This window comes from Martes martes (assembly GCF_963455335.1).
Source record: "Martes martes genome assembly, chromosome: 5".
Lineage (NCBI taxonomy): Eukaryota > Metazoa > Chordata > Mammalia > Carnivora > Mustelidae > Martes > Martes martes.
This window is the reverse complement of record NC_137892.1, coordinates 107,605,763-107,619,279: the sequence shown is the minus strand read 5'-3', so window position 1 is coordinate 107,619,279 and position 13,517 is coordinate 107,605,763. Positions and strand designations below refer to the sequence as shown.

At 45.5% G+C, this 13,517-nt stretch overlaps 1 protein-coding gene across 1 annotated transcript in view; it reads right to left on the bottom strand.

Moving 5' to 3' along the window:
* SLIT3 (slit guidance ligand 3) overlaps positions 1-13,517 on the bottom strand; it is a 597,630-nt gene that overhangs the window by 549,297 nt on the left and 34,816 nt on the right. The window contains exon 2 of the mRNA XM_080803857.1: positions 2,669-2,740. Within this exon, the coding sequence (XP_080659983.1) occupies positions 2,669-2,740 (72 nt within the window). The remainder of the gene's footprint in view (positions 1-2,668; positions 2,741-13,517) is intronic.

The window sequence follows — 13,517 nt, the reverse complement described above, 5'->3', positions numbered from 1 at the left end:
CTGGAGTCAAAGCAATGTTTTGTAGACCATCCATAGGATATTAATACAATCTTTTGTGATTATTTTAAACTTTCTATTTGCAGAGAGCAGATATGGAAATTGGAATTTTTATTAGCCTTTTTGATGTAACGGTAAGAAAATCAAAGGGTTTTCTTTTCTGACTTGGTTAGAAAATGAAGCATTAGGTGAAATTTCTGACTTGTATGAAAGGAAATCTCTCACAGATGCAAGGGGGGAAATCGAAACAAAGAGAGAAGTTAAATGTTTGTTTTTTAAGCTGTCAAATGACCTGCAGTTTACTGCCTCTATCTCTTCAATAAAAGTTACTCTAAAACGGAGCCACGGAATTTGCTCAACCCACCCCAGTCTCAATTCTGACCCCCACGCATCTCCTGAGAGCTGCCGGTCATTTGACAGACACGGGACTGCTTAGGGCAAAAGACTCGCCAGAGGGTAGAAGCACCCCCTCCTGCCCCCCCGCCCTTTCCTCCTGAGGATGGTGAGAGGAGTATGAACATGCCACAGCTGGAGAATATATCAAGGAGGAAACATCTGGTATCTGGAGGCCCAACATACAGATCCTAGTGTCCCCACACACTGGTGTTCAGGGAAACTCAGGTAAGCCGCTTACTTGCACACCAGGGCTGCATTTATAAGACGGGGCAACTACTGCTTCTTGGTTTTCAAAAATTTCTATAATGCAAATGGATAGCAGTTCTACATAGGGGTTAGAAAACACACGTTCCGGGTTCTGATTTCTCCTTGCCATGTGAAGCTGGGACAACTTAACCAACTGTGCCTCTGTTTCCTCTGGGCGGACAGGAGTTACTAACCATGTAACACAGAGCTTGGTCTGCGAAAGGTACCATATATCTGCTGGTTATCCTCACCATTGTTACCACTACCTACTTCTCCATCAGAAAAGCAATGCTAGGGGCACCTGGGTGGCTCAGTGGGTTAAAGCCTCTGCCTTCAGCTCAGGTCATGATCTCAAGGTCCTGGGATCGAGCCCCACATTGGGCTCTCTGCTCAGCAGGGAGCCTGCTTCCTCCTCTCTCTCTGCCTGCCTCTCTGCCTACTTGTGATCTCTGTCTGTCAAATAAATAAATAAAATCTTTAAAAAAGAAAAGAAAAGAAAAGCAATGCTATACAAGTAATATTCCACAGGTTGTGGTGAGAATAAACAGACTTTGTGAAAATGTTAAAACCATAGAGCGTTAACTGTGCAACCATGAGAGTTAGGAGGACTTCTGACTATTTGTTATGGGTGGAATTATATCCACCCCCCCTAAATTCATATGCTGATGTCCTAATTCCTAAGCTATCATAATGTGCCCTTATTTGGAGATACTGTCGTCACTGAGGTAATTCAGTTAAAATGGGGTCATTAGGGTGTGCACTAATCTAATAGGACTGGTGTCCCTTATGACAAGGGAAAATGTGAACAGAGACCGCACAGGAGGAGGACAATGTGAGAGACTCGGGGAGAAGACAACCATCTAGAAACCAGGGATCCCCCACCAGAAGCCAGAGGCAGGGCTGGATCAGATCCTCCCCTCCAGCCCTCAAAAGGAACCAACCCCATCGACACCCTGATTTTGGATTTCTGACCTCAGAAACTGTGAGACAATACATTTTGTTGTTCAAGCCACCCACTGTGTGGTTCTTTGTCACAGCAGCCCTACTGAACTAGGGCTTTACTTACTTACACATGAAAAAAATGAGGTCCAAACAGCTATAGTGATGCCCCCAAAATCACATGGGCGGTTAATTTTGATGCAGGACCAGAACATGGTACTTCCTATCCCTACAATAAAATTCTTTGTATTACAGTGGGCTCTTAGTAAAAAGAAGGAGATGGCTTCAGATACCAAGACTCTGGCTGCTGCTAGTAGTAGGGATTTGCCATCCACGATTCCCTGACAGAACAAACACCAAGGCAGTGGCCAGATTGCCTGGACGAGGCTCCCGGGCTGGAGCCACATCTATGGGGCAAAATCAGCCTCTGAGTAAAGCAGGAAAGAGGCTCCAATTGCCTCTCTCCTGTACCTCTAAATGCCTCACACTTGCCAATGGACAAGCAGTGAGACACATTCTTAACACTCACAGACTTAGGGATGGGTGAAGGTGTTCAATATTTAGCAAGGAAACCTGATATTTCTTGCTCCCCTGTTGCATCAATACCCAGCTCCAATTTGGCTACCTGTCTCTGTACAGCTGTGCATATAGAGCAGGGGCTCTGACCCTGCCTGACTCTCTCCTTCCCTTCTCCTCTCCTCTCCAGTAAGCAACAAGATAAATAACTTTCCTTCTGATACTCTTTTAACGCACAGGCTGGAGAAGGAATTATAATCTCTATGAAGAGCAGCATGGTTAGTCAAGCTGGCATTGCTGTCATCCTAGAAGCTGGGGATGTTGATTTATTTGTGTAGAGCCTTCTGTTTTCCCTGTCACTGACTTCCTCCACTGGTCTAGCCCAGCCAGCAGCATGGAGACACAGAATGAGATACCTGTGAAAACCCGGGTACACTAATGAAGGGTTTTCTGTTGCAGAATGGTACATTCCTGTCACCCAGCACAGAAGGGTGTGATGTCAGGGCAGCAGAACATTTTCACAAGGCTGAAGAGCTGAAAATGAAAATGCATCAAAGAGCCCTGTGTTACTTACAAGACTCGGAGGTTCTTGAGCCCAGCGAAGTCCATCTTGGTGATCCTGGTAATGTTATTTCTGTCCAGGTCACTGCAATAGAGAGCAAATTTGGGTCAGATTTTTTTGCAGGTTATACTTATAGTCTATTCAACTCAGGCGGGCTTGAAGGAATGTTGCTTGTTAAGCAGAAGGTAATTCCAATGATTAATGTCATCCCCTGAGCATGCCCAACCAACCTTAAGGATACTGTATGGAATAAGCTACCCATTATGTAGGTAGTAGAGCCCTGCTATATTTAGCCACCTGGCTTCTGTTGCCCCTTCTCTGGGTAACAGCTCTTTCTTTGGAAGTCCCCTCCCCCAACTCTCAGATCATGTCACGTCAGTGAGGCTGACCCCTCTTCCCAGGTCCAGACTTAAGCCAGACTAGGCTTATAAGCATCTTTACTCCCCTTGATCATAGTACTTGTTTCAGGAAAGTATACATAACTCAGATTCCTAACAGCTCTCTCCCCACTGGGTTTCCAAGCTGTTCATCATTGCCAGAAACCATTTTGCCACCATGAAGAGAGACTTCTCCAGAATCAAACAGAGACTGATTCCTGGTGCTGTCCTGTGAGGATGTGGGCCTACCCAGGCCTGAGTACTTACTCATTTTCAAATTACTTGAGCCAATCTACCCCCATCTCCCTTATGTTTTGTCTCAAAACTGAGTTGAATTTTCTATCACTTGAAACCAAAAGAATCTTGACTGACTTTGGTACCTACTTAGGTATTTGTTTATTTTCCAGCTGGTTTGCAACTTCCTGAGGACAAAGGTAGTATCTCATTTAACTTCCATAGTCCAATCTAGAGAGTATGTGCCTGGCACAGAGTAGAAGGAACTTTGCTGATCTCATACATTAGGTAAAGACAGTTACGTGGATTGCTCCTGCCTCAACTGGTAGGTTTACGCTCCTAAAAATGGTCCCAAAGAGAAGATTTTGCTATGGAAGGACTGAAAGCATTACGGTGGTATTTGTGTTGGGGAGAAGGGGCACCATGGGTAATGGAAAACCAGGGTTCGATAAAACCAAAGTCAAGAATGAGCCTATGGGAGGTGAACCATGAGAGACTATGGACTCTGAAAAACAACCTGAGGGTTTTGAAGGGGCGGGGGGTGGGAGGTTGGGGGAACCAGGTGGTGGGTATTAGGGAGGGCACGGATTGCATGGAGCATTGGGTGTGGTGAAAAAACAATGAATACTGTTATGCTGAAAAGAAATAAAAAATTAAAAAAAAAAAGAATGAGCCTATGAATAACTGTACATATATTCTGTGTTCACTAACATTATCTAAGACTAGATACCCCCCCCCAAAAAAAAACCATGAATAATATGTTACAGTGCTTAATAACGATGCTGAATGACTAATTCCTATCTACCATACCTTCCAGAGAAACTTCTCAGGGTTTTGGCCACATTGGACTTTCCACAAGTCACTTTTCAACTGGCTTTGCTCTTGTCCTGAACATTCAGAAACCAAGGAGGCCATTTTCCCTATGACAGATCCCCATCCACACGGTCACTACTCCTTGGGTTTTCCTAGCCAGGGCCTGAAGCTGTCCTCCTGCAGTCAAGCCTCAGAGGGACCTGTGAGCTCTGCAGCTGTGTCAAAGGAACAGGGAAACAGTCTTCAGATTCTAGCACTTTATGAAGAGGGCTTATACTCCTGACTTGGAAAATAATACCAAAATAAAAATCAAGTGAGTCCTTGGGGAACCTCACCTGGGAACCACCTCCGTTCCTCATCCAGTTTTCCACTGCCTAAAAGAGCACTCAAGTTGTTTCTTGACTAGCCTGTGATGGAGAGAGGCAGTATATAGCCTTCCCAGACCAAGCTGAGTGCTGGTAAAGGGGGAGCAAGAACTACCCACGGAAATAAAGAAAGGTCACCTGTGTGAGAATGAGACAGCAGCACACAGCTAGGAATGCGTGTGTGCTCATGCTCACCCTGAGTAGTATCCTCAACTCCTGTCTCAATCGGGACTGATGTTTGCGGACACTGAACACTGCAGATATGACAATGCAACTAAGGGTTTAATTACCAGGACCCAGCATGGTATCTCAGCAGCTTGTGCTGGTGGCTGTGGCACCAAATTTTCAATTAATATTTATTATGTGAAGGGGCACAAAGCGTGCTGCTGAAACACTGAGGACTTGGTGGTGGGGGTGGGGGGAGGGACCGGTCATGAGGTTGCCCCAGGTACATAGTCCATGTTGGGGAGGCAGAGCTTCAGGGACAAGCAGCCCTGAGTTTGAATCCCTGCCCTGCCACCTGCTGAGTGACCTCTGGGCAGTTCACCTCATCTCCGAGGCTCAGCTGCTCCATCCACAAACAGGGTGGTCACCTCAACCTCCAGGGCTTTTATGAAAGTCGAACAAGATGACACATACACAGTGCTCACCCGGGGCACATGTTAGAGACTCAGTCGTGGCACCTATTGTTACTATCATTAGTCGAACTATATCCTTCTTCCCTGCACCCGCCACTTCGGGCCTGAAATTCCCCCACATCGAGAGCAGCTGTCTGCACCACCCCAAACCCTGTGCCTACAGATGAATCCTGGGAACTCCAGGAAACTATCTTCCTGTAGATGGAAGGGGGGTACATTTTGTGATCAATATGTACTAAAATGGCACCACAAGCAGCCCCCTCACGCTGCCCCTCCCTCTCACATTTCTAGGACACCTATTTTCAAATTCTCCCCGGACCTGCCAGCACACACACTGCCCACCTGCCAGGAAGGAGGTCAGGGAGCACGTTCCTGGGGTCTGAGGTGAGACAGGTCAGGGTTCGAATCTCTTTCCTACCCCCTACTCCCAGCTGTGTGAGTTTTAGTATTTTACTTAACTTCTCTGAGCCTCCATGCTTTGTGTAAGCCTCTCCTACTGGCAACCTTGGAATGGCAAGGAGCATAACACCTTGACTGTAAGCATGCTTGGCTGAAAATGGGAATTAATTAAATGGACACTGAGAACAGGCTGTACTACCTCATGTGCCCATTGTGCGCCCCCCGCCCCCACCCCCAGCTCCCCTTGTCCCAGTCCAGGCTACTCTGGAACTTCAGCCTGATTTCTTAGCCTTCAGCCTTGGCCATTGAGGGAATCAGAATCAGTACATCTTAGCCTCGCATGAGTTTGGAACCACCTGCAAGCATGAACACTAGGTGGGAAGCCACTGCAGTTCTAGCTGTGAGGTAGGGGAGTGGGGTGGTATGAAAACATGCCTACAAGTTGTTTCACTGACAAGCCTGCCATCGAGAGGTGGAGTCTAGGTCCCTTCCCCTTGAAAGTGAGCAGGCTTCATGACCGCCTAGACAAGCCTGGGGCAGGAATGATGTTGCGGAATTTCTGAGGCTGGATTAGAAAACGTAGTAAGCGACTGCCTGGCTCTCTCTTGGAGCACTTGTACAGGAGCCCTGAGCTACCACGCGGGAAGACCAGAAGGCCTAGAGCCACCACTGGTAAGGCCATGAGAGAGGACCAGAGAGAGGGAGGGACAGGGAGAGACAGAGAGGTGCCAGAGGGGCCCTGGAGGTTCCACTCTGGCCATTTGGTTGCTTCCAGCTTAGAGGTCAGGCACGTAAGTGCAAACAACTTTGAGGTCTCCAGCTATCATCTGGCTATGACTTATGAGAAAGTCTGAGCCAGATCACCCAGATGAACTACTCCTGAATTCCTGCTCACAGAAACTGTGAGGGTGAATACTAAAATGAGCACTGTGTCTTAAGCCTTTAAGTTTTGGTGTGATTCACTTGGCAACAAAAGGGAGATGGAAGAGAAAGGAAGAGAAAGACACCTTTTGAATGTTTAATTCACCATTGACAATGGAACTCCCTTCATATGACTCTCAATGGCATGCCCTTTCTATGCTTGCCTGTCGTCCCTAAGATCCTCAGTCCCATCATTACGGTCAAAGATGGCTCCCAGGCGCAAAAAACACCCATTCTAGGAACGAAGTGAGAACTGGCTCTTCCTTCAGGTTCTCAGGAGTAAAGGCTGCATCGTTACGGTTGCCCATCTCTTCAAGTGAGCCTTAGGATCCCATGAGAATCACCCTGCTGTTATGTTCATAACCGCAGTAGTGGGTACCATTCAGTGAACATCGTGGTAGAGACTGGCAAGTCGTCCACCAAACCATTTCTCCTCTGTCTGGTGAACACAGTGTAACATTTCTCGGTCTCCCTGGCAGGGATGGGCAACCATATGACCAAGTTCTCATTATTAACACAGGCAAAGGCAATATATACTGCCTTCAGGCCTGACCAGTAACACTTCCTGTCCAATCCTCCGTGCTCTTTTTCTTCCCTCTGCTTGGGCTGAACTCAGTAAATCCAGTGGAGGACTCTAGGAAGGGCAGCCAGGAAGGGTCTGAGTCGTTGAATGACTGCGTGGAACAGAGACCTCCTCTCCCCTGTCTCTCCAGTTACCTACATAAAACTCAGACACATTCAAGAAATAATTCTTAAAGCTGCTGAAATTTTGGGCCTGTTTGTTATAGCAGTCTACACCGACAAATGCAATATCTTTGAGTCAGGGTCTTTCCATCTTTTTTATTTTTTCTTTCTCTTCATAACAGTTTTGAAAGGTGGGTGTTATTATCTTCCTTAAACAGATAAAAATACTGAAGGTAAACCTTAATAAGATCTGATGTTTGCTGGGCCCAAACTATGTACACTGTGTTAAAAACTGTATGTTCATTTTCTCTTATCCAGACACCAATCATCTGTGGTAGGTACTACTATTATCCCATTTTTCACAGGAGGAAGCTGAAACATAATTTCCCCCACCCCAATCCACCTTAGGTTTTACTGATAAAGCAACTTGCCATGAAGTTACACAACCAGTAAGTGGCAACAGCTGGGATGTGAACTTGGGCTCTCTGAATGGAGAGGACTTTTTTTTTTTTTTTTTTTAAATCACATCATGCTCCTCATCTACAGCTAGACTCTAAGCATTTTCTATTACAGTAGGTTAGCTGCTGACTGAGAGAAAAATGAATTAATAAATAGAACAGTACAGAACAGAATTTCCCATCCCATCTTAAAGAAAGCAAAGGGGACTCCTGGTGACTTCAGTGGTTCGCATTTCAGCCAAAGTGGCCCATTTCCTTTTCTGTCTCTCCTAGTGAGGTCTGGGCCGGTGGGGATGCTGAGACCCTCTGCAAGCTAGACGGGGTGGGGGTGTTTTCCTGCTGTTTTTGCCCATGTCTGGTTTCCGCCGTGTTGCTCATCATCTACCATATTGCCTATATAAACAGGCATCGCCATGGTAGTCTCCAGCATTTTTTTACCCATCCCAATCAGTGAATCATAAACCAATGTTGTGAGTTGCAGCTTTGTGGTATTCTCACATCTGTGTGACACCTTGGGTGGGGTGGGGAGGATGAGGAATTCAGAACAACATTGGAAAAAATGAAACAAAAATGTTCTGGGGCAGGCCACTGTCCCTAACTTGGCACACGTATACTCACATTCTTCTTTTGATTCATTCTGTGGCATTCCAGCAAAATGTTCTTTTTGCTGTGGCACATCTGGGAAGAGGGAGCAGTAAAAACAGTGTAGTGTGGAGAAAAGGGCTTCAATACCAAACCCAGAAGATGTAGATTTCAGTCCCCTCTTCCTTCTTAGCCGGGTGACTTTGGGAACATTACTTAAACTTGCTTAACCCCAGTTGTTTGTATTGTTCTTGAGACTTTTATAAAATGTGACCAAGAACACCAGCTATACAGGATGACCATGAGGCTCAAGAGATAAACTATGTAAGGAACTATTCCTAAACAGCAAAATAGTAATCAGAGTAGTTAGTTTTTCACTCACAGCCAACAACTTGCTGGGAAAGGATGCAGAGATGGAACTTAGGACTGGTGTCCAAAAAAAAAAAAAAGATGTTTCCTATGATGGTGCATCTTTTTTGAATCATCAAAAAAGAGGATTCTCTAACTACAGAGTTAGAGAATACACCATCAGTTCCGATCAGACTTTAAGACCAGCTGCCCCATACAGCAAGTATCTACAGAGTGATGCCTTCTGGGTTTCAGGAAAGATGATATCTCTGTCTAAGGTAAATTTGGAAGGGTTGTCTTGCAATGAAGTAATTCCCTATCACAGGGGTATATAAGCAGAGATTAGTAGTTAACTCATGCTGGAGGATGTACTTGTGATGGGTAGGAAGCTGGGTGACATGACCTATAAAGTCCTAATAATTTTAAGATCTAGAATTCTCGTATTTTGGGGGCCCAGAACCAAGTGGGCTTAAAAATATGGCCTGGTCCTTGCTCTCAGTGTAGAATCTAGTTGAGGAGGTGGACTGACACTTATAAGTTACTTAGAGAACAATGTAAGAATATACAAAATTAGATGTTGAGAGAAGTGGTCTAGATTCCATGGAGAGTGAGCAATCAGAGATTTGAGATAGCTGTGAAAACAGGAGCTCAGAAGACCTGGAGCTGATGAGAAGGAAGTACATTGTGATGCGGTGGTGACAGCAAGGGCTCTGATGGGGATCACAGAGAAGTAAAGGGTCTGAGGACAAGGACAGCGAACTTCTGAAAAAGGATGGTGTGATGCATTCACGTTCAAAATCTCAAAGCCTAATCTGGGGAATTCTGCTTAAGAAAGTGGTAGGAGGGGCCAGAATTAAGATGTCTTGTGGTCCAGCCTGACGCCTTGCTTACGGCCAGGAAAGAAGAAGTTCCAATCAAGTCAGAATAAATTAGTCAAGAGGCTTTGGTCTCCACTTCAGTTACTCGCTCTTTACCCCAGCAAGGCTAACCTGAAAGGACCACATCACAAGGCTGGCTGCTGTGCCCTCCTGCTTCACTTTGAGTTGAGCAGGACACGGGGGAAGAAAACAGAGTGACAAGAGTGTATTTATTCTTCTGGTTCCCTCCCTGAGAGGTTACTCAGGTTAGCTAACGTCTCCACCAAAGATCATGACTCCTCTTCACAGTTGACCATTTCCTGGTTGCAGAACAGTTCCTTTCTCTAATCTCTTCTGGCTCAGAACATCTCTATTGCTTCTAGTCCTGGTTCTCTGAATCACACCCAACTACTGAAATAGTCCCCTTGTACATCAATCTTCTTTACATAATCCTAACTTGAGTTTTTCTACCTATTTTCATTTTCTGACTGATACATCATTCATGTCATTCATTCAGTAAATTGTCTTAACCACTAAGTTTCAGGCACTATACTAGATGCTGGGACACAGGTGTAAATATGACGGGCATGGTCTCCAACATTGAAAAGTATAATGGGGAAGAAATAAAGGGTCAACTCCCACAGACTGTGCTAAATAGTCTATACTAAGTGTCAAACTTTTTCTGTAAAGGACCAGACAGTGAATAATTTAGGTTTTGCCAGTCATATTTTTTATCACAACTATTCAACTCAGCTCTGTAGCATAGACAATACACAAACTAATGGGTATGGCTGTGCTCCAATAAAACTTTATTTGCAAAACAGGCTGAAGGCCAGATTAGGTAGAAAGGTAGAAAGTGGTAGGCCCTCCTACCACTTTCTACAGTTTACAGACTCCTGTTCTATATTGTGCCAGAGCTATACACAAAAGCTTACAGGAGAGGATACCAAGTTTAAAGGGTCAGAAGAAGCTTCCAGGAAAAGGTAATGCTTTAATCGAGACTTGAAGAATGAGTTGGCCACAGCTAGGTTGGTTGGCATGGGAATACGTGAGAGAGAGGAAAAGGATTCTAGGGAAAAGCAGCAGCATGTGTAAAAGCCCAGCGTCACTGCTTTAGGATAACTGCAAGATTTATTTGGCTGTTAAAGCATGTTACAGGGGAAAGCAGGACCTCCTTTCCATCTTTCCTTTCTTCCTTCTTCTCTCCCTTCCTTCTTTCCTTCCATCCTCGCTTCCTCCCTTTTTCTCTTGCTCTCTTCATCCTTCCTATATTCCTACAATAGGCCTTTACTATACACCTACTCTGGACCTAAGTACTGTGTTTATGGCTAGGGATAGCATGTTGAACAACAAAAACTGTTCCTTTCAAGGAAGTTTTATTCTCTTGCTGAGCATGGCAGACAGACACTAGGGTGACTTACATGATCCCTATTTCCTGTTATTAGCACCCTTGAGTAATCCCTTCTCCTTAAGCAAAGCAGGACCTACTAACTTGGTTTTCATTAATATAATATGGCAAAGGTGACAGGATGGCACCTCTGTGATTATATTATGTACAACTATAGTTCCCATCCTGCTGGGACACCCTTCCCTTGTTACCTATAAAGAACAAGTGACCATATTAGGATCATGTGGCAAGGCACTGAGGGCAGCCCCCACAACCAACCAACAAGGAACTGAAGACAACCACCAAGAGCCTCAAGTCTTCAATCTAACAGACTGCAATTTTGCCAATAACCTCAAGAGCTCAGAAGTGCATCCATCCCAGTTGAGCCTTCAGATGAGACCACATCCCCCCACGAACAGCTGTGTGAGACCTTGAAGCAGAGGCCCCTAGCTAACTGGAGAGTTGTTTTAAGCCAAGCTTATGGTAAGACTGTTTACACACCAACAGAAAACTAACACAGGGGGACAGAGGCAACCACAGATTAACAAAAGAATTACAGACTACAAAGAAACAACTAGAAAATCATTTCAGGGTGAGGTGAGGAGAATGAAAGTGGGCACAGGAGGAGGTAGGGCCATTAGGTTGGGTGGTCAGCAGAGACCTTTGGTCTGAGCCTTGAAGGGAAAGAAGGAACCAGACAAGGGGAGAGGCTAAAGGGAGACATTTCTAAGTACAGAAGAGAATCACAAAGGCCCTGAGGAGAGAAAGCATTTGGAGGGTCTAAGAAACAGAAAGGTCAGGTGACTGGAGTAGAATAACACCAAACAGGATCACAGAGGCAGGTGGCGGACAGACTGTGGAGCACCCAGGGGCAGCTCTCATGCCTTCAGCACTTGGAACCACAGAAGGGGTCAAGCAGGGAAATAAATGGTTTAACAGCCCTCCACCTCTTCCCCCTGACATTAAACTTGCCCCTTACAACAAGACACATTTCCCCAAGATGCCAGTGCTTTTCACAGTGCAATAGCACTGCCGCTGGGTGGGTCTCACAACTGGGCTTAGCCTGCCTCATTGAATTCTTCCTTCTTTCAGTCCAAAGACCTTTACTGAGCACCTTCCTGATTTGGGACTCTGCGAGACACTCCAACGACATTTATGTTCCTGCTACTTGCTGGCCACCAAAGCCCTCAACATCTTTTCTCCAACCAAACCCTACCCTATGTTGTGGTTTGAATTGTGTCTCCCCAAAAGATATGTTGAAGTCCTAACTGCCAGTACCTGTAAGAGTGACCTTATCTGGAAGTAGGGTCTTTGCAGATGGAATTAGTTTCAAATGAGGCCATTAGGGTGGCCCTAATCCAGTACGACTAGAGTCCTCATTAGACAACAAAATAGAGACACAAGGAGAACGCCAGGGGACACCAGAAGCAGACACTGGATTGAGGCAGCTGCAAATCAATGAATGCCAAGGATCAGTAGCCACTACCAGAAGCTAGGGAGAGGCAAGGAAGGATTCCCCTCCACTACAGATTTCAGAGTGAGCATGGTCATATTGACTTCTTGATTTCAGACTTCTGGCCCCAGGAAGTGTGACAGAATGCATCTCTGTTGATTTAAGTCACCCAGTCTATGGTACTTTGTTTCAGCTGCCTCATGAAACATACGGCCTCTCTTCAGGCTTTGTGAAGCACCCCCCGCCCCCACCAAGCCTCCTCTCTGCAGCTTTCCCAGCCTCTCCATCCTGCACTCATCTCTCCCTTCTCTGAACTTCTGAACTTCTGCATCATTTAGCCTCTGCACAATCCATTCTGGCCTTTCATCACATTTCCTCCCACCTCGTGTGTGCTGCCTGTTTCCTGTGTGTTTGCCTCGTCTCCCAAAGGAGAGTGAAGCTCCGTGGGAGCCAAAACCACAGATCATACTCCCCTCACTTCCTCCCAGACACCTTGGATGAAGTGAGGTCCCTTGGAGACACTTAGAGAAATGTACACTAGTATTCTCTGGATGCTGGGGCAAAGAGTTTTTGGTGTGTGTGTGTGTGTGTGTGTTTTTTTTAAATTTAATTTTATTTTTTCAGTGTTCTAAGATTCATTGTTTATGCACCACACCCAGTGCTCCATGCAATACGTGCCCTCCTTAATACCCACCACCAGGCTCACCCATCCCCCCACCTCCCACCCCTCCAAAACCCTCAGTTTGTTTCTCAGAGTCCACAGTCTCTCATGGTTCGTCTCCCCCTCCGATTTCCCCCAATTCACTTTTCCTTTTCTTCTCCTAATGTCCTCCATGTTACTCCTTTGTTGTTTTTTCTCAAATATTTTACATTTTGCTTCTTAGCAATGTTTTCCACAGTAAATATGTATTACTCACGCACTCTCCCCTCTCCCTGCCAAAATGTTGAAAGAAGTGGCCCAGTTGAAATTGGACTCTTCTCATGGCTAAAGTGACCAGCAGAGCTAAAGCCATTTAAGACCTGGAAGTCTAGCCAAAAGAAGAAGCTCTTTGATGGGCCCAACGGCAGTTCTTAGAAGCTGCTCAGATAGCCCTACCCATATGGATATCTTTCTTCTCTTTGCTTTCTCTCCCCAGTCATCCATTCATCTTCCCTGATGGAAGAGAGAAAGCAATACATGTTCAAAAATCACCAAATCACCATCTCAGTAGGTCATGCGCAGCCACATTTCACTGTGGATCCCCCTCATAGAGCTTCCATCTCATGTCTTACTGCACAACGGAGACATTACTGAATTATTCTCTGACTTTTTCACTTCATCCTCATCAGTTACATAACCACATAC